This window comes from Meles meles, chromosome 16 (assembly GCF_922984935.1).
Source record: "Meles meles chromosome 16, mMelMel3.1 paternal haplotype, whole genome shotgun sequence".
In the NCBI taxonomy this organism is placed as follows: domain Eukaryota; kingdom Metazoa; phylum Chordata; class Mammalia; order Carnivora; family Mustelidae; genus Meles; species Meles meles.
The window spans coordinates 43,824,114-43,850,349 of NC_060081.1; the positions used below are offsets into that span (position 1 = coordinate 43,824,114).

The 26,236-nt window shown below is 36.0% G+C and overlaps 1 protein-coding gene across 1 annotated transcript in view; it reads right to left on the reverse strand.

The window, feature by feature from the left end:
- The window catches only part of MACROD2 (mono-ADP ribosylhydrolase 2), a 2,072,211-nt gene that overhangs the window by 1,978,368 nt on the left and 67,607 nt on the right, over window positions 1–26,236 (reverse strand). The window contains exon 3 of the mRNA XM_045980851.1: window positions 7,727–7,834. Within this exon, the coding sequence (XP_045836807.1) occupies window positions 7,727–7,834 (108 nt within the window). The remainder of the gene's footprint in view (window positions 1–7,726; window positions 7,835–26,236) is intronic.

Sequence of the window (26,236 nt, forward strand, 5' to 3'; positions counted from 1 at the left end):
GGTGGGGAGCCTGCTTCCTCCTCACTCTCTGCCTGCCTCTGCCTACTTGTGATCTCTGTCTGTCAAATAAATAAATAAATAAAATCTTTAAAAAAAATCTTTTAAAAAAAAGATGCTAGGTACTACTTACTCTGAAAGTGAAATAAACTGTTCCTCTTTTATTTTAAGGACTTTCAGTGCCTATCTCTGACCCTACCATCTTGAATTTCTGGAAGAGAAGCAGTGGAACTGAACTTAAGCTATTGGGTATCTCATTTGAGAAACACTCAGTACTCTTCTCATCAGGCTTCCGACCAACCAACCTCAACCAATGTCTCCTGACTACCACCAGTAAGTTACTTGTACCTTCTCAGTGCCAATAAAATTGTATAGGTAAAGTCCTCCTTTCTATTTCAAAAACTATGGTCCTTGTCTTCAAAGAAATGGAAATTAAAACAATGAAATACAATTCTGAGGCACAGATTTTTAAAAATTCATACCCATAACTTGAGAGATATAAATTCATTTAACCTCTCCACAGAGCTATTTGGTTACATACATCAAAGTATAAAAACTTTCATACCCCCAAAAAGGTTAATAAAAACAAAAACAAAAACAAAAAAACTTTCATATTCCCATTATTTCACTTCAAAGACTTTACTCCAAGGAAGTAATCAAAGATTTTTACAAAGATATATCTGCTAGGATGCTTGTCTCAGCCTGTTCATAACAGTAAAAAACTTGAAAACAATCTAAATTTCCTACGTTGAGAGAATAGTTAAATAAATACTCAGGTGTATAAGATATAACATATATTATATATAATTGTATAATATATTAATATATTAATAATATTTAACCCACTGAGCCACCCAGGCGCCCCTCTTCAGTATTTTTCTTATTGGTTTCTTTCTTTCGATTGAATTCAGAATGGTTTTTCCCACCAAAGGTAAGACACATAGCTCCTTATGTTTTCTTCTGCCTTTTAAATGGTTTCTCTAATCTATACTAAACTCCATATAGAATTTATATTCATGAAAGATGTGAGATAGTGATGTACATTTTTTTAATTATTACAGCTTTCACATATGTACTTTAATTTGGGATTGTGTGACTCTTCCCCCAACCTCTGCCATTTGTCTGCCTTTTTAGGTATTTCTTGGTGAATCTCATTCTTTTATTCTACCAGATAAATTTTAGAATTATTTCAACAATTTCAAAAACAAAACAAAAACCAAAATAACTACTATAAGAACAAAATCCCAAAAATATCAATGGAATTTTTATTAGAAATTTAGGTTATTCCAGGAGTTTTGACATCTTTAACATACTCCGTCTTCCTGTTTAGGAATGGTGATGGTTGTTAGACTTATTTAAATCTCTTTTTCGCAGTATACCTCAGAAATCCTATTTTCTATCTATCCTCACACTACATAAAGGGAACACACTGTGATCCTTATAGCTGGAAGCTCACACTTAAACCTGCAACCACTATTGAGAATGCATCTCAAAAAATGGTTCTTCCTACACTCATCTATTCAAACATATCTCCAAGATTAGCCAAATGATGGCTATCCACATTGGTGATTTTGAAACTTTTTAGCAGTTTCTAGCATAGCATAGAAGGGGAAGTGAAGGGAGAGGATGATGTACAGTAATTGTTTCCCCTTTGCCTATACACAGATATTTATTCACAAAAATACACGCACACACACAAAAATATGTTAGAATGTTCACTAAACTACTAATAATCCTAAACTGGAATTTACTGAAATGCTCATCAATAGTAGCTTGGACAGATAAATTATGGCATATTTACAAAATGAAATATTATATAACAATAACAAATGATTTGTATCTATATACAACATAGATGAATTTTACATTCATAATGGTGAGCTAAAAGAGCCCAATATTGAAGAATATATATCATATGGTCCCATTCATATAAAATACCAAAAAAAGATAAAACTAACCTATACTACTAGAAGCCAGGACAATAAATATACTAGTATTCACTACAAAATATTAGGGTGTACTAAGGGCTCTTTCAAGGTACTGATAATGTTCTGCTTTTTTATCTGGATGGAGTTTCATTGGGCTATACATGTATGTGTGTGTTTATGTCTATTACTGCCCAACAAAATATTAAAAGAAAAACATATAATACCGAAATTCAATAAAGAATAAAACTTAAGTGCTTCATTAGTAGAGATGAAATTTATACTAAATCAAGCAGCTGCTGTCAATTGTCCTAAACTATTTCTGAGGGTAAATGAATCTATTTTCTCAATGATTTGGGATCTAATTTCAAATATCCCTTATTTAGATTTTACTAAATGAATATATAACATTTATTTTAAGTAATTGGAGATGAATGTTTAAGGAAACCTCTATAAAGTAAAATTTATTCCATCATATGCAGTCCCAGTACCTGATTTACCTATGAAGATATTCATATATTCTATATCAACTTTTCTTTTAATAAATTATACCTTGATATTAAATTATTGGCTATCCAATTAGGTCACTATCTCAATTTTTTACACAATTTAACATTCACAATTAATATAGTAAAAACACATCACTAAAGAAAACTAAAACAGTTCTTCTGGGCCATTAGCTCATAAAAATTACCAAAAATATTATAGAAACTTGGCATTTAACATAGAGCCTCCAAATTGGACAAGTTTTATTAGACAAAATTCAAGTAAACAGTATAATGGCTAAAGTTGCAAACACATAGGACAAATTCATTTAATAGGTAAAATCTGTGCATAAGACTTAAAAAACATGCATAGTTACCTTGTGACATTAATAGGTAAAAATCCGTTTTCTGATTTATAACTAAGCAGTGTAATTCTGCTACCATTTACTGAGTGTGTCTATATTCTAGGCACTACTATGTGAAATGCTTTGTATACACTATCTCTTTTTATTTTCACAACAGCCCTGAGAAGCAGGCCCTATTATTATCTTCATTTTACCAATGAACAAACTAAGGCTCAAAAAAACTTACTGAAGGTCAGTTGGTCAGGAAGTCAAAGAGACACATTTAAAATAACGATTGATCTGACTCGAACCCCTCCATGATTAACTACGATGTAAATGTACCTCTCCTTCGCATGCTTGAGTAGGGACAGGAAGAACTAAAATAAACAAATGAACCTTCTGCATTTTCCATTTTTAAAAACCCTATTTATGGCAAACTGAATCTTTGGCCAAAGAGTTGGAGAGTTAACCAACTTTTTCATTATATTGCCCACAATCCACAAACGAATAACAATTATATCACCAACAAAATATTTTTCTGTAATTATGGTACAAGTAAAATGGTCTCTAATGATACAATACTGAACCATAAATTATTGGAATGTATTGTCCCCCAAACTCTAGCAAAAACCAAAATGCTTTGACCAACAGCCTTAACACAAATTTATACAATGACCTAGTCACAGTAAACAGATCATCCTATATACTGTTACATATAAAAACCTGTACATGAATTTTTATAGCAACTCTACTGGTTACACCAAAATTCTGAAGAGAACCCAAAGGTCCTTCAGTGCATGAATGGTTGGACAAACTTTGGTATATCCATGCAAGGGACCACTACTCAGCAATAAAAAGTAATGAACTCCTGAGAGATACAACAATCTGAATGGACCTCAAGGGCTTTATGTTTAGTGAAAAACATCAATCTCAAAAGGTTACATGCTGTATGAGTCCACAACATTCTTTTTTTTTTTTTTAAGATTTTATTTATTTACTTGACAGAAAGAGATCACAAGTAGGCAGAGAGGCAGGCAGAGAGAGAGAGAGGGAAGCAGGCCCCCCGCTGAGCAGAGAGCCCGACGCGGGACTCGATCCCAGGACCCCGAGATCACGACCCGAGCCGAAGGCAGTGGCTTAACCCACTGAGCCACCCAGGCGCCCCAGTCCACAACATTCTTAAAAATGACAAAACTATAGAGATGAAGAATGGTAGGAGTGCAAGGAAAGGAAGGCAAAGAGGCAGGTGCCACTACAAAGGGAATGGCGCTACAAAGGAAAATCAAACAGTTCTGTATCCTGATTATGGTGATAACCTCATCTGTAGATGAGGTAAAGCTGCAGAGAACTATAGACACAAACACACACAAATGCAGGTTAAAAAATGGTGAAAATTGAATAAGGTCTACAGTCTAGTTAATAACAATAGACCAATGTCAGTTTCCTGGTTTTGATACTGTACTATAGCTATATGATGTCACCATTGGGGGGGCTTACACAGGTGAAGGTTAAAGATACATAGGACTCTTTGTACTGTCTTTGCAATTTCCTATAATTATTTCAACATAAAAAGTTTAAACAAACAAACAAAAAGTTTAAACAAAAAATGGCCCTGGGTATGAGAACCTGAATTTGAATCTGGGTCTGCCTAACTCTAAAACTTGTGCTACTTCCCTATACACCCTATTGCCTATAAAATCTGTTTTATTAAAATATACCAAATATCTATTATTTCTTAAGAAGAAGAATAAAAATTACACAGAAGGCTCATCCTGGGTCACATTTAAAGAAACCCAAGCAAGTCGAAAAAGTATTTTATTAGGAAAAACTTTAAATATCAAATCATTTCATTTATGGCAGATAAGCCTAGGTGTTCCAATGTACTAATATTAACATACACATGGAAAGAGAATGTTGGAAGTTTGATAGAAAGTGATGTCTGGGTTGCTTTGGCACCATGACTGGGGGCACAGCCTCTCATTCCCCTCTCACTAGAGGCAGCTCTGGAATCTCCTGCCATGTTGCCTTGTTCACTTCAAAGATTAACAGCTATTCCTCTCCTTACATACCAGGCAAACAAACTGCACAGCAGAAAGCTGTAAACAGACTCATTGCACTGAATATTTGGCATCTTTCTTCCATATACCCAAGAACTTCCTGATGAGGTTGCCCTTGAGAGATGTAGAACATGTCCAAATTATAGTAATATAATCTCAGCCAGACAGGTGACTAAAGTTGCCAAATGGTTTCTGGGAGTGAGTGAAAGTTGCTGCCTGCCTTCATATTAATTCATCAAACCCTTGTACACTATGTGGCAGCTATGAAAAAATTACGCATACAGGCAAGGACAAGAATCAAAATAGTGATGGGATGTTTTCCCATTAGTTGCATTTTCCTGCTTAGCACCATTTTATTCTGTTTCAATAAAAATTATCCCATAAATATTGTATTTATTGATCAAATAAATCATTTTTAAAATCAGGGCCACACTGATTCACTATGTCAAGTCCTCAACGTTGAATGTGCTACTGGTTAGAGGTGCTTTGGAGCATATGGTTCAATTACATATAGTTCAATCTAACACATAAACAGTATCGAGCATTTATTAAGAACATAATGGCATAATATTGCTTTGGAAGTTAACACAGAAGATGGAAAAGACACCAGTCTGTAGCCTTAAGGGGGAGATACACAGGTATATAGTTAGCAAAACCCAAGAAAAACCATAATTACTGCTATTATTAAGTGTGCTAAGATGGCCTATTCAGTGTTATGTTAATAACAAGAAAGACAAAACTCAAGAGAGAAGTCTTCAGGCATTTAAGAAGGAAATGTGGGTCATTAATTATATCCCACAGAAGAGAACTAGGATCAAAAGCTGGAAATTACAAGAATATATAGGAAGGCTGTATATATATACACACACACACATACATATACATATGTGTGTATATGTAAATATATTTTTTTAATTATAGTTCATATGTTTATAGAATTTAGGGCATAACAAATCATTAATAACTTAGTAACTACAGTGATCTTATAAAACCTCTAAATAGAGAGGAGTTCATGAGATCCCTTCAAAGTACATGTCTTTTCCAGAGGTCCCACAGGTCAGAGAAAACCAGCTTGATACCCAGGGCCACAAATGAACAGTCCACAGGGACTAGCTACAAGGGAGAGAGACTTACAGCCGAAGAGGTGATACGAGGACATAATTCTGTCCAAAAGAAATGATTCATATTGGGTAAAGATTAAATGACCAAGACATATCCCCTCTCTTGAAGAGTTTTGTATTTTAGAGAGGTAACAGATGAGAAAGGAATTACAGAGGCATCAGAAGAAGAGAAAGAGAGAAACAGCTCTGAGTATTGCAAAGCAAATACAGTACAAAGCAACTGATAGCCAATTCTACAGGAAGAACAAGCTGACTAGGCTTCCCAACTTCCTGTGGGATTGCCAAAACGATGCTATATTAATGTTCCAGTCCTCCATGAGAACCTTCTGTTCACCCACCAAGGCATGTTCCTACTATCCTGTGTGAATTTTTTCATCACCAAAGGGAACCTTGCGACAATGTTGAACTTAACATAAATCCTGTACTTCTAGAAAACAGGGACTGCCAAAAAATTACCCCTCACCCTTCGGTGTTTCAGGAAACAGCTTACAGCAAAGAACTACTCTTGCCCATATGACTTAAATAAACCTCGTGGATGACTTCCTGTAACCTATGACAAGACCAAGACACAGATCCTCCAAATTCCCATTCTCTCACTCATAAACAATTAACTGAACTGTTTGTCCCCATTGACCATTCTGGCTGGTCAATGGCTATTAACTATAGTTGACCAAACTGCAGTCAGGTTTTTTTTTTCCCTCGTCCAAGTTTCTGGACTTTGCCCCACCCCTGAGCAATGCAAAGTGAACAACTCCTCTTGAACCATGCCTCCCAAGAATCAGCTAACTTCAGGGAAGAATATTTTCTGATCAATCAACTCTCCAATCTTGCCACCAACTCATCCTAATACCCTACCCCCATTCTTTTTATCCTGTTTACTGCTTTTTTAAAAAAATTTATTTTATTTTTTCAGTGTTCCAAGACTGATTGTTTACTCCTTCCTATGAAAGAAAAGCCCCTTTCTGCTTGGCCTTTGAGATGCTTATAGATCTCATGACAGAAGTGGTTCTTCCTTTTGTAATATTCTTCCTCTGCCTATTAGGATAGTTCTCTTCTCCTTACTGTAATAATCTTTTTGAATAAAGCCTCTCCTTACCGAAGTCCAAATTTGTTTTTATTTGGCATTTTCAACCCGAAAAAAGTGCACCTTTGTAAAACACAAAGTCATTAAATATCCTCTTATTATTGACATTTATTTTTATAGACTCACAACTACTAAGCATTTCTTGGTATACAGCCACAAAATAAAATATATAGGAGATACTACCATAAAAAACATTGGTTATTTAAAAAAATGGTTATTAAAATAATTAAAGCATTTCATATCAAAGATGAAAAGTAACAACCAAACAACTGTGATTTGGAAATTGCAGAAACAATTACTTTCTATTTTACTTTTTTCTGGTCTTCAATCATCTCTTTACAACCTCTTCAAAAGAAGGAAAAACCTTAATGAATTTGTTTTTATGCTGGACAATTATTAACTCAAGCATGAAATCAACAGTAATGGAGCTTCTAAAGATTTTTCAGCAGAACTTTCTGCAACAATCTACCACTCTTCCAGTGGTCCTGCACCATAGTCTCAATTTAGCATGGATACCACAAGTTAGCAAATTAACTGTAGCACATACATAAACTAGTCCTCAGTGTTTTTAATCCAAAGGGAAGTACATAATATATTTCTATACCAGGAAGGACATCTTTTCATAAAATACTTATATTCCTGTTTATGAAAAATATTTTAAAATAATACTCGTATAACAAATACATCACACACACAAAAAATCAAGTACTCACCCGCGTTGACTATGGCATCTACTTCTAGCAATGTGATGTCGCCTCTATAGAGAGAAACTTTTTCACTCAAACTTTTCTTCACCTGTGATGTTTCCTGAGTATTTTCTTCTGTAATAAAAAAGGAATATATATCAATAGTAATAGTTTTAATTTAATTAATAAAGACAATTTTGATACAAAAGCCAATATGGGTCATAATCTGATATATTAGACAAGTGTAAATAAATGTTTAAGTACCAGGGCTGTGGCTTATTCTCTATTTGTTATGTATTCCTCAATACAAATGCAGTATCACTTATATAATAGGCATTTAATAAATTTAAACATGCTACATTGGTCAACAAAAAATTCAATGTTATTATTATGAAAACACCAAATTTAAAATTAGGTACCATTAGTTTCTATAAAATAAATAAAAGATGCACAACCACCACAACAAAATAAATTTTTACAGTGAACAAGCTTATTTCTATTTTGTTCTAGTTAGCTAAAGTCATCCTTGAAAAGAATATTCACTCAGAACAAAAACACGTAGGTTCAACTCTCTGCTACTTCTAAGTAACAAATGTCCTACTTCTAAGTAAGAAATGTCCCTGAGAATGGGATGGATCAAGAATATTTGAATGGGTGGGGGGCCTGGGCGGCTCAGTCAGTTAAGAGGCTGCTTTCAGCTCAAGTCATGATCCCAGGGTCCTGGGATGGAGCCCTACATCAGGGTCCTGGGATGGAGCCCTACATCAGGCTCCTGGCTCAATGGAGAGCCTGCTTCTCCCTCTCCCTCTGCCTACCACTCCCCCTACTGTGCTCTATCTCTTTTTCTCTGTCAAATAAATAAATAAAATCTTAAAAAATATATATTTGAATGGGTGAAGATGCTTTTCTTATCAAATTGTAGCAGTCTTTCACTCTAGAGGGCGCTGCTAGATTTAAAAGCGAAAAAGCTCTGCCCAGCCCACAACAGCCATCAGGCTTGTATATTGAAAACAAGCAAAAACATCACATTCTACAACTCAACAGATTTTCCAATGTTTTATGACAATACTATAATTTGAGTTTCATTCATTTTAATGGATAGTAACATTAAGCCATTAAGTAAAGCTGTATAACATCAATGTTTTAAAATATATTACTATACATAAAAAGCTTTTCAATATACCTCTAGGAAAGCTGAGATCTATTTCTAAATTCTCTATTCTGTTCTACTGAATACTTCTTACAAATATATTCCCTTTTTTTTTTTTTTTTATGTAATTCTTGTTCTCCTTGATCCTGAGTTAGCAGTTTTTCAAACCAGTCAGCTTCTCCTGGATTGAATAAGGCAACAACTACTGGATTGAATAAGGAAATCTTTATTCAATCCAGTAGTATGGTCTCAAAGTTATTTAAACACTAGTGCTTCATAAGCCTGTAGCCCAGAGAACCTGTCATAGCCCTTTCCAGGGTCTCTGAGATGGTTACATTTTGTGGAAGAGGAAGCACTTTTGCTTGTGACTTCAAGAGCTTTCAAGGAAGAGTCAGAGTAAAATAAAAGTTATCTGTGAATGATAAAAGAATTTTTTACATGATTAAAGATCTGAAGAGTTCATTATTAAAATAATGCAACTGATGAGGGAATTTGTTTATTTCTACAACATACGATGTTTAAATAACTGGAATTGTAATTGATAATATTATAACAGGACTTATCACAGACAAAAAGGGTACTGGCAAATTTATATAAACTTCATATAATTTAAATATCTATATTTACTCATGCAAATATAACCTAGGGGAGGTTAAGCATCACTTCCTTCTTACTTTTTCTGGCTCTAAAATATTAATTTTTTAAATTAACATATGATGTATTATTTGCTTCAGGGGTGCAGGTCTGTGAATCATCATTCTTACACAATTCACAGCACTCACCATAGCACATACCCTCCCCAATATCCATAACCCAGCCATCCATCCCTCCCACCCACACCCCAGCAACCCTCGGTTTGTTTCCTAAGATTAGGAGTCTCTTACGGTTTGTCTCCCTCCCTGGTGCCATCTTGTTTCATTTTTTCCCTCCCTACCCCCCCCCACATCTCCCCCCCAACCCTGCCTCTCAAATTCCTCATATCAGAGAGATCATGTGATAACTGTCTTTCTCTGATTGACTTATTTCTAAGCATCACTTCTTACTTAACAATGTCTCCAATGCAATTTAAATATCAAAATATTTGCCCAGGGGCACCTGGGTGGCTCAGTAGTTAAGAGGCTGCCTTCAACTCAGGTCATGATTCCAGCATCCAGGGACTTCCACATGGGGGTCCCTGCTCTGTGGGAAGCTTGCTTCTCCCTCTCCCACTCCCCCCCCCTTGTATTCCCTCTCTCACTGTATCTCTCTCTGTCAAATAAATAAAATCCTTTAAAATAAATAAATAAATAAATAAAATATAAAAAAATTATTTAACATTTCTTTTTTACAAGGTGAAAGAACAAATCCTTTCAGATTTTCAGGGGCTGTCTGAGAAATGTCAATTTCAGTTTAAAGTTAAGATTGTATTTTGGACTTCATTTTGCGAAGTTGTAAAAAATATCAAAAGATTTGAACCCTTGATTAAATAGGATCGTAGATCATCATGAAAAAATACTTAGATACACACAAACAAATATAATAAAGACAAAGACAACACAAAGCACAGGAAATTATTTTGATAAGACACAGAATCTTTGTTTCCTAGGCAGATTACTTAAAAGGTAAAGAAAATGCCTTACAATCTCGTATTAAGAACAGAGCAATATTCCAAGAAAACGTCATTGTTTTCAGAAAGAAAACCCAACTCTAGTTTTCTATCAGTATATCACTTGGTTCATTAAAAAACAAAACAAACAAACAAAAAACCCTTAATAAATAGATCCATTCAATCTTAGCCAACTTGATCACAGATAAAATTCCTCTTCTGCAAACCTTTTACTCCTCTCTTTATCCATTCAGGTGTTTATATTTTTTCCTCTTCCTCATTCTGAAATAATCAGTGATCTTGATTTAGGGCAAAATGACTCTTTCTTTGCCTTAACAACAACAAAAATCCTCCATTCCAAAAAAATCAGAGAGGGAGATAAACCATGATAGACTCTGGACTTCGGGAACCAAACTGAGGGTTACAGAAGGGAGAGTGGGGTGGGGGGATAGGGTAACCTGGCCATGGGTAGTAAAGAAGGCACATGTGATGAGCACTGGGTGTTATACACAATTAATGAATCGTTGAACACTACATCAAAAACTATGTACATATGATGTACTATATGCTGGCTAATTGAACATAATAATAAAAAAATTGTTTTAATCTTCTATTATTTGCAGACTTTGCATAAAGAGTTGTTTCTCTTTACCCTTATTATTTTAATGGCTTCATTTACATATATTATCATTTTTAACTATATGTATTCTTTATTTTACAGAGATGACTAAATAATCATAAATTGTAACATATGAGTATATATATATATATACACACACACACACACAAACATACATACAAACAAAAATCTTACACTTTCATTCTAAAATTTTACCCATAAGTCAGGTAAACACAAAAGTATACTCTGGTCTAGGCTCCCCTTGATATTTTTATCCAAATTATGTTTCGGCAAAAAGAACAAGTTAAGGTAACGTGTTCAATATAAGGGCTAATGCTTTTTACCAATATTTGTAAAGGAGACTTTCAAGATTTTTCATTTGCTCTGATATGTAATCTTATAGAGTCTGTGGATTGAAATTTTAGAGAGAAACTGCCTGAGGAGACATCTCTGGATGTCTCCAAAGCTTACCTGGTATATAAAACATGTAGTCTGCTTCCAAGTACCTTTTCTTCCTTTTCAGCTTAAGTAGTTGCTTTTGAGAGCCCTCTCCTTGCCCTCAAGAGAAGCAGGGAGCCTGAAGTTCAAGTGACTTTAGGGAGTTGAGAAGCTTTACTGGAAGGGGAAAAGCTCTGCAGAGGGGACAGAGGGATGTTGAAGTTAGAGATCTGACATACATACCAAAGAATCCAAGGAAGTGGAAGGGAAAATCACGGATTGTAAGAGGAGGAAGAAAATCAGAAGCAATGGGAAGGGAGAATCTTAGAGCAGCCACTTTGGGGGGATCTTTAGTTTTCCAAAGAAGCCAGTGAAGTTCCAAACTATCCTTAGTAAAGCCAAGCCAGCAAGACAGGTACTAGATAGAGATGGCAGAGCATACAGCCAGCAGGATCTCAAGAAGGGCATTTCAGTGGACTAAAAATTCCCAAGAGAGGAACAGGATCAAATACAGGAAACAGAGAGGCCTACAAAGAGCCAGGAAAAACCCTTGCAGCCCAGGAGTAAACCACTACTCAAAACAAGAGCCAGGAAGAAAGACCTCCAGCCCAATAAGTACCTTTCACACAAAGAAGCGTGGGGATCTAAGTCAGCTTCTGAGAGTATACTTAGAATCTTAAGATTCTAGTAGGCTTTAAGTGACTGTCACCAGGGCACTGGCTAGGAGTCAGCCTCACCTACAGATCCCCAATCAGTCAAGAGTGAAGGCAAGGCTTCCAAGATCAGATATAAAAGGTGATCAGACATCCAGGGTAGGGAATTCTCTTTAAATTGACTTGGCAAAATTCTTGCTAACACCAGGCTATGCAGGTCCAATAAAAACGGGACCTAGTCAAGAAAAAGGCTTAGAGGAATCAAATTAAAGTTTGGTTAAAGAGAAAGTCTTTGTTAATATCATGTGACATTCAAAAGTGGTAATTGGGGAAAAAAAAAAACTGCTCCTCTACTTCCTACTCTGAGGAATAGCAACAAATAATATTTGTTAACTTTGAATTGGTTTTATTATCATTTGTAATAGTTTGACATGTCAGAATATACTGAAAGACTTAACTATGACGGAGAAAAGAGTGGATGTCCTATCTAGTTTACCTATCAGTGTAATCTCTACCTCTCATTGTCTTTGAGCTATTATACAAGTCTGTAAATTGTAGAAAAGAGATAAAAATGTAAATGATTTTTGTCCATAGAAATGCAAATAAATTATGTTCTCTTAAATGCAACTGATGTTGTTCTGTGGTCAATTTGCATTTATTTGTAAATTAATTTCAGAGTTCCTTACTACCTATATTTATGGATCCTTTAAATCCTCCTTTGAACCACAGTTAAATAAAATTGTTGGTAAGTGTTCATTTTATATCCATTTTCTCATCTTTATAAAATCTCATCTTTATAAAAACATTTTTATTTAGTTCCAGTTTATTTAATTAATACTTAGGTAACACTTACAAGGTACTAGGTACTGTTACAACACCTAACAAATACTAGTTCTAAGCATCCTAACAAATCTATGTAGTATACATTACTAATATTCCCTCTGTGTAGATAAGGGAGCTGAAGTCTATAGAAAGGAGATGGTTTGACCAAGTACACACAGTTGGTAAGTACAAACCTGGGATTTGAACTCAGGCTGCCCATGCTCATACCCAACATGCTATGCAAGTTCTCATTTACCTATTTTTATTTCAAAGAGTCCAACTCTGAATGAAGTGCCTGTTATTTAAGTCCCTTCTCTCCCTTTATTGCAAAATATAGGAATTTCACCCCCCACAAAAGCATTGTCCTAGAAAAAAAATATATAATTGGCTTATCAAAGTGGTTACCGTGCCTTGAAAATAATGCAAAGGCCTCAGTGGTTTCCTGCTACAATTTGACAATGTTTCATAATATAAAACACATCAGGGATTAGGGGATTACATAATAAAATCAAATTTGTTGATATTAATCATGTATCTTCGATTTATATTTTCTCTTTTTTATTTCTTTATACAAGATTTGCAGATTCATTCATCCCAACACATCCTCTGCTTGCACTGGGAGCCATACTATTTACATTTATTAGTTTATTCCGGATTCTGGCATTTATGTTACTATTTCACCTCTTTTCTTAGGCATCCATAAACCATTTTAAAGATATTGATCCTTTTTATGAGATAGGAATATAATGCAATGCTATAGTAAAAACAACAAAAACAAACTGAATCAAATGTTATTAACTCACTAATGACATTAAGATACATTAGGAGAAGCAAGCTTTGTTAAATGAATCTTAATTAAGATTAACTGACCAAAAGCATCCTATTTTAAAAGTGTAATTTTTAAGACTACAATTGATAATATAACAGAATTTTCATAAAAGTCATAATTATATTTTACATTTCAAATTTTTTTAAAATGTTGAACAAAATTGTCTTACCGCTTTCCCTTAGAACTGCCAAACTATCTAAAGACTACTTGACAAAGAGCTAAGGGACCATTACTAGGTCACCTGAGCATGCCTGGAAAACTAAGATGCTGGAGGACACTCACATGAAGTGCCTAGGAATACTTCAAATTCTTGTGTTCCCATATACTAACATCCTCTGTATTCTAGCATCCATGAGCATGATACAGAAAAGCCACCAAGGGCACCAATGAGTTGACTGGTCGTCCCTCAACAAGGAACCTGCTGCCAGTATACCTCTTCCATTCTGAGGATGCCAGAAAAATCAGCTAGACCACACTACAAAATCAAAAAAGTAAAGATCAAGCAAATGTCTAAAGAAATTAATGTTTAAATTAAATTAAATTTATAATCAAGATGATAAAAAAATAATTTTAGGTTCACTAAGGGGCTTTAGGGACACACAGCCTGAGAATTAGAGGAACCCCAGAAATACAAGCTGCATTTCTGAGATTATATCTTAAAACAGGCAGCCTGTTGATCTGCAAACCTCCATCTCCTATCTGATCATGCCTGCCTAATAACCATGATGCCATATTCCAGATTCCTGCCTGTTTTGCCCTTCCACCTTAATAGCCCATTTCCTTAATCGGCTTGAGACTCAATTCCCCTGCCTTTCTTCCTAGCTCCAACTTCCACGGAGCTTCCATGGATGAAAAATCTCAACAACAGCTTTTTTTCTTCTCCCAGCCCTGGGACTTCAAGCTAACCTTGTCAGGGAAAGCCAAGAAGACCTTCAGATAAAGTGCTCATAGGTAGGAGACACTTCACCTGATTAGGGAGGCAAGCATTCCAGTCATGATGGCCATGCTAAGAAATGCAAGAAATACAAAGCCCAGCAAAGATGAACTCCACCTTCTAGAAGAATGACAATAACACATAGAAAAATAACTTCCATACAAGGAAGATTATTACCAATGCCATAACAAAGACTCAAAGTGCTTCGAGTCTCAGACAAATAACATTCAGTGAAGTCTTATAAAAGTGAAACTTCCAAGCTGAATTTTAAAGGATCAGTAAGAGTACCAGAGGGCTACAGAATGGGATGGAGGTGACAAGGTGGAAGGCCATTCCCAATCACAGGGGCAGAAAACAGAGTACGCATTGAGGAAAAGTAAGAATTTATCTGGAATGAAAATATGGAGACCACCACAAACTGAGAGGTAGTGGCAGATAATACTCGAGCTATTCAGGTTTGAACCAAATGATAGAAGGCCTTGGGGTGGCTGTTTAAGATCTATTAAAGAACTCACAAATTAACAGTTTCTGCTGAAGATTTTCTTCAGCCTAAATAGTATCATTATTGTTTTTGATTTTGAAATTGCATTTTAATTTTTAATTAAACTTCAGCATTCAAAAATACATTTCATATTAAATGTAAGATTTCATGTTAAAACCTAGATTTCCCACTTCTTTTGAAAAACCAGGAGATCTAGAAATACTGAGCCCACATCCCTACATGACATGTGAGTAGAGGTTATATACTTTGGATAGGCATCCTTCACTTTCCAATTTATAACAAGAGTATATCTGCTTACATGTAAACCAGGCTAACTTAGTTACATTAGTTGTCTCCCACAGGCATTTGGAGGTTAGATTCAAAGGATTAATGATCACTGACTATAGATCCAAGGCATCTATCAGAAATTTATTAGAACATAGTTACTTAAGTGGCATGAAAAAATATGAAGGAAGTTTCCACAAAAAAAGAATAAATGCTTAAATGTCAAACAATAAAACTACAATCAAAACTTAGGGGGAAATAAACTTATGTTGATAAAAATTCAGTAACTCAGGAGCACAAAATTAACTATGAGAGAAAAGTATGCTTTCCTTAACTGGTTCATTTATCTGTAAATAAGCAGGATTCATGAAAAAAAAAATTCAGTAACTTGGAATGGCCAAAAAAGACTTCCAAAGAATCACACTTCTCTGTGTCTATGCCCTTGGATAGTACTCTTCTGCCATGGCTCTGGAATTTTCCACATCCTTTCTCCTTTTCCTTTTCTTTGTCTTTGTCCAATGGGACATCAACAAACATGACCCAAGCAGAGGCTTAACAAGTGCTTGCACATTGATATTTGCCTTCCCTAGCTCTGCCAAGATCACTATGTACCAAAGTCTAGGTGAGTCTTTTGGAGCATAAGAGGCCACTTAGAACAGAGATAAGTCATCTCAGATGAAGTTCCCTAGAGCAACCAGTCTGACAACTGTCAGCCAGATATGTAACCATCCAGAACCATCTATCCCCGGCCAAACTGCCTGCTAACTATAGAAACTCCTGCTTAACCAGTGACTGAAGAACTATAATAAAAAGAATTTTGTTTTCAGCCACTAAATTTTGGAATTTGTTTGTTGCACAGCAAAGCTAACTGATATGGGAAGGAAGAGGAGGAGGGGAAGCAAAATGGGGCTTTGAAGAGGACTGAATGAAGTTCAAACAAAAATGAAGTTACAAACTCCCAGCATAAACAGCTACTATGAGTTATCCTAGGAGAGAAAGTCTTCTAATCTAACATCTACAATACTTAAAAGAACCATAAGGTGTGAGAATGAATGGATATGCTGGAATAGAGAGGAATGTGTATGGAGGAGAGGGGTGCAGTGCTCAGCATCATATCTTTAAAAAAAAAAAACAGATCAATGTATATACATTATAATTCTTCTCTCTTTCCTAAAATGGTATGTTCAAAATTTTACCCATCTATTTGTATTGCATGTTTCTCTACTGAATCATGACAATCAGCCTTTTGAGATAACTTAAGTAAACTAAGACACAAGGAAATTAAACAACTTGGGAAAATGTTTTAAAACTGACAGAGCTGAGATGTGAACCCTAGAAATGTGGTTCCAGAATTCATGTGTCTAACCACTTTGCACAATACTGCCTCACAGTAAGAATCAGCTTTACAAGGTTAAAAAAGTTAGAGTCTTAAGTTCTTAAGGATTTTTTTAACTATTTATTTGAGAGAGAGAGAGAGAGAGAGAGATCATGAGCCGGGCGGCGGGGTTGGGGGCGGCAGGGGTGGTAGGGTCGCGGGTGCATTGGGAGAGGGAGAAGCAGACTCCCCACTAAGCAGGGAGCCCAACATAGGGCTTGATCCCAGGACCCTGAGGTCATGACCTGAGCCAAAGGCAGCTGCTTAACCAAATGAGCCACACTGGTACCCCCAGAATTTTTTTTAAGTTTAATGTAACTATCCATGAAGATGTACGGGGTGGGAGTTGACACATTAAAAATGTCTTTTATCATAATGCTATATATAATCTGCTAAGAATCAATTTTGTTAAAAATTATGATAAACTACATAGCAGGACTCTTAGTCTAAAATTTATGCAAGAATGATACAACCTAATATTTCAAGTAATCTTGTATAAAAATCAACGAGGTTCATATAGTCCAAAGAAAAGGTGAATCTAATTTCTGCCCTTTTAGTAAAGTTTATGAAATCGTAATTTATAAAGACATAAATAAATGCTGCTTCAAACAAATAATATTTAAAAACTAGAAAATCAGAAGAACAGCATATATAATTTGCCTTCTTTTTCACTATTTAAGTAAAGCATTTTTCAGTAGGTTAAGATACTTTAGTGGGCTGCAAAGTCAGTTTCATAGACTGCAAACAAGTTTTTCACAAAATGATATAGAACAGAATTAAAATATTACAGAGCATGGCATGTAGTAATGAAAAGTACAGTTCTATAAAATTCTGTCTCAGTCACATGTACATAGATACACACTTTCATGACTAATATGTTTGTAACTATAGATTTTGGGTAAATTTCTCTTTGAAATTTTGAAATCACTGTGTGTTTGTTTCTGACACAAAAATGTTTTAAAACATTGTCATTTTGGGGGGCACCTGGGTGGCTCAGCGGGTTAAAGCCTCTGCCTTCAGCTCAGGTCATGATCCCGGGGTCCTGGGATCGGGCCCCGCATCGGGCTCTCTGCTTAGCTGGGAGCCTGCTTCCTCCTCTCTCTCTCTCTCTGCCTACTTGTAATCTCTATCTGTCAAATAAAAAAAAAAAAAAATTGTCATTTTGGTATTTTGTTTTTCCACAAAAATGAATAAATTTTAAGGACTAGGTTGCAAAATATTACACAGTAATCATTTCTGTAAGATTTCTGGGATGCAGAACTAACACCTAACTATTGACTAGCTTATATCAAGATTTTACAGGGTAGGGGTACCTGGGTAGCTCAGTCAGTTAAGTGTCTGACTCTTGATTTTGGCTCAGGTCATGATTTCAGGGTCAGGAGATCAAGCCTGGCCTTGGGCTCAGCACTAGGCTTAGAGTCTACTTAACATCTCTCTCTCTCCCCCCTTCCCTCTGCTCATCCTCCCACCCCACTCTCTCTCTCTCTCTCAAAATAATAATAAAGATTTTACAGGGCCTAGCACAGAGACAGATATTTGATAAACACACAACAAACACAGAATTCACTGACCAATTGATTACCAAATATGTTTATGTTTAAGCAGGCCTGTTTCGTTCAACAGGGGCAAAATCCACATAGTAAAGTATATGATAATGGCCTACAGTACACGTAAAAAACTACAACTCACTTGTACAACTTAAATGAAAAGTGAACATTTTCAGAAGATATGATTTAACGTGTAGTATATACCTAAATCTAAAGAAAAGAAAAAAAAATAAAGAAAACAGGGAAATGAAGAAATTACAAGGCCTAAATTAATAAAGAAGAAAAACTGGAATTCCACAAAATTTTTGAGAGAGATATTGGAACTCTATAAGATGAAGACACCAAAGTTCTGAAAGACCAAAGTCTTCCCCAAACTTATAGAATTAGTTGATGGCAGTTCCAGTATTCTTATCCCTTCATAAGGATGACTCATACACTTTGGGTGTAATCTTACAGTTTAATTATCTAAAAGAACATATATTTCTATTTTTTTATAGCTATAGATGTACCTGTACTATCCCATCTTCTAAGAGTCAGTAAAGGATGGTGCTAGAAAACCAGATTTTAGAAGCATTGTGCCTAGATTTGAATCCCAGCTCTGCCACTTACTAGCTATGTAGCATTGGTCAAATTTAATCTTTCTGGGCCTCAATCGCCTTGTCTGTAAAATGGGGTTAGTCTCTATCTTACTGGGTTGTTGTGAGGATTAAGTGAACTAAGACATAGGATAGCATATGAAACAGTGCCTTATTTATAGTTAAAACACAATAAATGTTAGCTAACAGGAGGAAGAGGAGAATTACTACTAATTTGAAAGTCTGGACAGAATCCCTTTTTTTTTTTTTTAAGATTTTATTTATTTATTTGAGAGAGAGCACAAGAAGGGGAGGGTCAGAGGAAGAAGCAGACTCCTTGCTGAGCAGAGAGCCTCATGCGGGACTTGATCCTAGGACTCCAGGATCATGACCTGGGCTTAAGGCAGTTGCTTAACCAACTGAGCCACCCAGGCACCCCAGAATCCCTTTTTTGTGCCATGAACACCATCCAGCACAATATTTACTTTTCAAAAGTACTGATTGACTATATTGACTCAAATACCCTGACCCTGGCAAGAATGTCAGAAGTGACCCAACCAGTGAGCTGGGAATAGAGAAGAAAGTTTCTCACACTGAAGCACCAAACACAGTAAAATTAGGTAAGTGCATACAGACATACAAAGGTATGCAGGAGTCAAGGAAATTACAAGGGAAAATTCCAAGAACACCAAAGAATAGAAGCTATCAGTCCCAATGCCAATAAGAGAACAAAAAGGTGGGCCAGATGTCCAGAAGGAATCTGGATTAACTGGCCAGAATTGTCCTACATGACAGTCTATGGCTTGTCTTTCTATTACGTTCAGCCTTGGCAGGGCACACAGGGGTCCAGCCAAAATTTAAAGGAGCAGAAGTTGAACTAACACACCTCCAGGATGCTAACATCTGCAACAAACCTGAGTTCTTTGACTTAGGCTGTGTTAAGTTAAACATTAAAATACTCAAATCACTTTCTTTAGTTCTAGTTTTTTTTTCCTAAATAGTATTTAATTTTCTCCCAGGATTCTTTGAATCTTATGGTAATAATTACTTAATTAATATAATTACTAATCTTGGTTCATCTTTATTCATAGGATCTCTCCATTTACTATCATTAGTATAATTTGGTTATTAACCACTGAACTGCACTTGGCACTGTACCAGATGTTATGCAATTTAAACACACAGCTGCTGCCCACCAAATACAAGTAAAAGAAAATCACTGACCTATCTAATCAATAAGTAAAATTGGAAGGGAGCCTAAATAGAAACATAAATCCCTGAGGAAGCCCTTAAAGTAATCTTGTACTGAACTAAGACTGTGGAAATAGAAACAGGAAAGGGCAAATGCCGCCAAAACTACTCAAAAGGCGAATTTAACAAAATGTCAGGGTCTCAGTGCAGGAAGGACAGGAAATTGCTGGGACTGACTTCCTTGTTTCTGTTCTAGGGAGCTATGAGAGTCAATGCAGTGAAAGCCAGGTGTTATATGTACATAGGTCTTGGTGCTCAAAAGAAAGTTTTCCAGGCTAGAAATGCAGATTTGGAGACATCATCATGTGGTAGGGGCCCTGGGTGAGATCATCATGGATATACATGTAAAGGAAAGTAGGCCAAAGACAGAACTGGAGAACCCAACTTTCATAAGTAAGGCTAAGGGGAATAACATGAAAAAGTCACAAAGACACTAACTTAGAGAGACAGAAGAAAAGCCACCAGAAGCCTTATGGAGGAGAAAGCTTCATAAACAAATCATCAGTAGTTTCAAAGGTCACAGAGAACGTAAAGACTGAAAATGTCCCATTGGATGTAACATTATGTCATCACTGGTGACCTTAATAAGAACAGTTTCAATAAAGCCAGACTATGGATATGCCTAAAGCCAAACTTACACCTTTACCACCCCCACAAGATGGTAGAGAAATAAGATGGAAAAGAATCTGTGTCTCTCACATAGATCAGTGGAACAGAATAGAGAGCCCAGAAACCGACCCTCAACTCTATGGTCAACTCATCTTCGACAAAGCAGGAAAGAATGTCCAATGGAAAAAAGACAGCCTCTTCAATAAATGGTGCTGGGAAAATTGGACAGCCACATGCAGAAAAATGAAATTGGACCACTTCCTTACACCACACACGAAAATAGACTCCAAATGGATGAAGGACCTCAATGTGAGAAAGGAATCCATCAAAATCCTTGAGGAGAATGCAGGCAGCAACCTCTTCGACCTCAGCCGTAGCAACATCTTCCTAGGAACAACGGCAAAGGCAAGGGAAGCAAGGGCGAAAACGAACTATTGGGATTTCATCAAGATCAGAAGCTTTTGCACAGCAAAGGAAACAGTTAACAAAACCAAAAGACAACTGACAGAATGGGAGAAGAGATTTGCAAACGACATATCAGATAAAGGGCTAGTATCCAAAATCTATAAGGAACTTAGCAAACTCAACACCCAAAGAACAAACAATCCAATCAAGAAATGGGCAGAGGACATGAACAGACATTTCTGCAAAGAAGACATCCAGATGGCCAACAAACACATGAAAAAGTGCTCCCTATGACCCAACAATTGCACTACTGGGTATTTACCCTAAAGATACAAACATAGTGATCCAAAGGGGCACGTGTACCCGAATGTTTATAGCAGCAATGTCTACAATAGCCAAACTATGGAAAGAACCTAGATGTCCATCAACAGATGAATGGATAAAGAAGATGTGGTATATATACACAATGGAATACTATGCAGCCATCAAAAGAAATGAAATCTTGCCATTTGCGATGACGTGGATGGAACTAGAGAGTATCATGCTTAGTGAAATAAGTCAATCGGAGAAAGACAATTATCATATGATCTCCCTGATATGAGGACATGGAGAAGCAACATGGGGGGTTAGGGGGATAGGAGAAGAATAAATGAAACAAGATGGGATTGGGAGGGAGACAAACCATAAATGACTCTTAATCTCACAAAACAAACTGGGGGTTGCTGGGGGGAGGTGGGGTTGGGAGAGGGGGAGGGGGCTATGGACACTGGGGAGGGTATGTGCTATTGTGAGTGCTGTGAAGTGTGTAAACCTGGCAATTCACAGACCTGTACCCCTGGGGATAAAAATACATTATATGTTTATTAAAAAAAAAAAATTTGGAAGGGGAGGCGAACCATAAGAGACTATGGACTCTGAAAAACAACCTGAGGGTTTTGAAGGGTCAGGGGTGGGAGGTTGGGGGAACAGGTGGTGGGTAATAGGGAGGGCACGTTTTGCATGGAGCACTGGGTGTTGTGCAAAAACAATGAATACTGTTACGCTGAAAAAATAAATAAAATGGAAAAAAATATTACATTGGTAAAATATTTGATAAAATTATTGTTTGGAATAATTTACAAGGAAGATTGGACAACTAAGAAATGTTTAGATCTAATAAAGATTGGTAATGTGAAAAAAAAAAAAGAATCTGTGTCTCTAAATAGCCACATGGAGTTGAACTTCCAAGTGACCTACAACATTCCTCTATAAAGTTATAAATAAGCAAAATGTTTAAACCATAGGTCACCGGTAGGTCTCTTTCTTACAACAGCCCAGCCTTTCCCTAGCTTACCCATCCAGCAAATAAATACACCATAACTTATCTAATCAATTCCTTTCTAAGAGCATATAGGTCATTTCCCATTTTTATTGTTAAAAATATGAAAACCTCTATTTACACATAAATCTTTGAATATATTTCTGATTATATCTTTGTTTTCAACTCCTAAAATAGAAATACTGAGTCATGCACGGGCTTTAGAAGCAGACTACAAGATCATTCTGCTTTATTTTCATGGAGGTAAGGGGAACACACAAACAAACATGGCTAAGATAACTTCAAAAGAGATAAGGTGATGGAAGGAATCCTCTCACAATGTATATCTATATCAAATCATCACGTAATACACTTCCAATATCTTACAAACATATTTGTCAATTACACCTCAATAAAGCTGAAAGACAAAACTTAAAGGATAAAGTCTGGCCATTGGATTAGAACTCCCTGTTTATCCAAACACGAATGAGAATTGTGGAAGTCAGATTTCATTAGATTCTTCATCTTCATTAACTCTTCCAATTAGTCATCCTTAAGCCCTCTAAGTAGTTCAATTTTTAAGTCTCCTAACTCATACTGAACTATACTGTAAATCCTACCAACTCTACTCTTAAAATATCCCATATTCATTTTCTCCTCTTGACAATGAAACCACCCTGGTGTGTTAAATATTAAAATAAGTTGAATCAAAAGATAAAGGTCCCTTGTACTAATCTACTTTATCATCCTCATTTTCCACAACTCACCTATCACCCTGCTCTCTTACCAAACCAGCCACTTTAATGTTTCTATGTCTTTATAAATACTGGAATGTCGTTCCCTTTCATCCTTTTCACAAACTCCTATTCATCTCCTAGGAGCTAGAACAAATGTCAAATATTTTGTGAATTCTCCTCTACCCTGAATGACTGTCATTCAGTACATGATATAGTTATCAATTATTTTATAAATGATTCTCAGTCTCTGAAATGAGAACAAGCAAGGCTAGAGTCATGTCTTTTCCGTATCTGAGTCATTCCAGATTCCTAGCACAATGACTGATACACTGTATATACTAAAACATTGACTAAAGGAAAGAAAGGAAGACTGGAAAGAGCACAGCAGGCAAGGACTAAATAAAGAAACTAATACAAAGGATATTTTCAAAATCAAGGCTACTCACTTGAAATATATTAGTGAACAACAGCAAAGACTATGTCAAACTAAAGCAAATTTCTATACAGGCACAATAACGACTTGGATATATTTTAATTTTCTGCTTCACAAATCACTAACTTCCCAAACTTCTGTTTTTTATTCCTTAATCTGTAAAGTAATTTCACCAAGTGTTTTCCACACAACAAGCAAAAATCACTGGAAGTTAAGGCTTAAGACATCATTTTAGCAAGCTTAAAGGTGATTTTTTTTTTTTAAGATTTTATTTATTTGACAGAGAGAGAAAGAGAGAAAGAGCACAAGCCAGGAGAGCAGCAGAGGGAGAGTGAAAAGCAGGCTGCCCACCAAGCATGGAACTCCATGTGGGACTCAGTCCCAGGACCCTGGGAACATGACCTGAGCTGAAGGCAGACACTTAACCAACTGAGCCACCCAGGTGCCCCTTAAAGGTGCCCCTTAAGTACAGTTAAACTTGGAGGGCCATTGTTTTAAATTATTTTATACACAAAATCATAACATAATTTTATTTTTAAAAGATTTTATTTAAATTCCAATTAATTAACATATGGCATAATATTACTTTCAGGTATACAATACAGTGATTCAACACCTGCATACAACACCCAGTACTCATCACAAGTGTACTCCTTAATCCCCATCACCTATTTAATCCACCCCCTCACCTCCCCTCAGGTAACATCAGTTTGTTCCCTAGAGTTAAGAGTGCGTTTTGGTTTGCTTCTCTCTCTCTTTTTCCCTTCGCTCATTTGTATTGTTTCTTAAATTTCACATATGATTGAAATCATATGGCATTTGTTTTTCTCTGACTTATTTCACTTAGCATAATACTCTCCTAGCTCCATCTATGTCCTTGCAAATGGCAAGATCTCATTCTTTTTTATGGCTCAGTGATATTACAAAGCTGGAGTGATCAAAACAGTACGGTTGTGGCACAAAAATCGACGTACAAATCAACGGAACAAAATAGAACACCCACAAATGAACCATAACTATATGGTCAGTTAATCTTTGATAAGGCAGGAAAGAATATCCAATGGGAAAAAGACAGTCACTTCAACAAATGGTGTTGGGAAACCTGGACGCCAACATGCAGAAAGAATGAAACTGGATCACTTTCTTACACCAAACGCAAAAATAAATTTAAAATGGATTAAAGACCAAAGCGTGAGACCTGAAACCATAAAAATCCTATAATAGAACACAGGCAGTAACCTCTCTATGACATCAGCCAGAGCAACTTCCTTCTAGAATATGTCTTCTGAGGCAAGAGAAACAAAAGCAAAAATAAACTATTGAGACTATTTCAAAATAAAAGGCTTCTTCACAGCAATGGAAACAGCCAAAAAAACTAAAAGGCAACCTATAGAATAAGAGAAGATATTTGCAAAGGACATTTCTGATAAAGGGTTAATATGGAAAATATATAATGAACCTATAAAACTTAACATTCAAAAAACAAATAATCGAATTAAAATGGACAGAAGACATGAATAGACATTTTTCCAAAAAAGACATACAGATGGCCAACAGACATATGAAAAAACGCTCATCCTCAAGGAAATACAACTCAAAACTACAATGAGATATCACCTCACACCTGTCAAAATGGCTAAAATCAACAACACTAGAAACAACAGGTGTTGGCAAGGACATGGAGAAAAGGGAACCCTCTTCCACTGTTGGTGGGAATGTAAACTGGTGCAGCCACTCTGGAAAACAGTGTGGAGTTTCCTCAAAAAGTTAAAAATAGAACTACTCTCTGATCCAGCAACTGCATTTCTAGCTATTTACCAAAAGAATACAAAAATACTAATTCAAAGGGATACATGCACCCTGATGTTTAGAGCAGCATTATCTACAATAGCCAAGTTTTAGAAACAGCCAAAGTGTCCATCGACTGATGAATGGATAAAGAAGATGTGGTAAACACTGATATAATTTTAATATAATATGGGAAGCCCAAAGACTTTTGTAAACTATGCATACCATTCACAGAAAGTAAAAGCTATTAGGTTACTGACTCTCTGTATTCCTGAGTTTTCCCCATGTTGTCACAAACAGAAAGTATATATAACTTCTAGCTCTATTTAAGATGCTGGTAATGATAAATTCCATAACAACTATACATAGGATCATTATTTTTTTAAAAGATTTTATTTATTTATTTGACAGTGAGAGAGATCACAAGTAGCCAGAGAGGCAGGCAGAGAGAGAGGGAGGGAAGCAGGCTCCCTGCTGAGCAGAGAGCCCAATGCAGGACTCGAACCCAGGATCCTGGGATCATGACCTGAGCCGAAGGCAGAGGCTTTAACCCATGAGCCACCCAGGTGCCCCTGATCATTATTTTTGAGGTCATAAATTTGCAGAATGTAAGAAAGATTATGAAATCTTCAATTCTAAAATGTTTAGGGAAAATAAACATCCTGAAACTCTGGAGAGCACCTTCTCAATCTTCTCCCTAAATGATCTTTACCTGATTAAGACC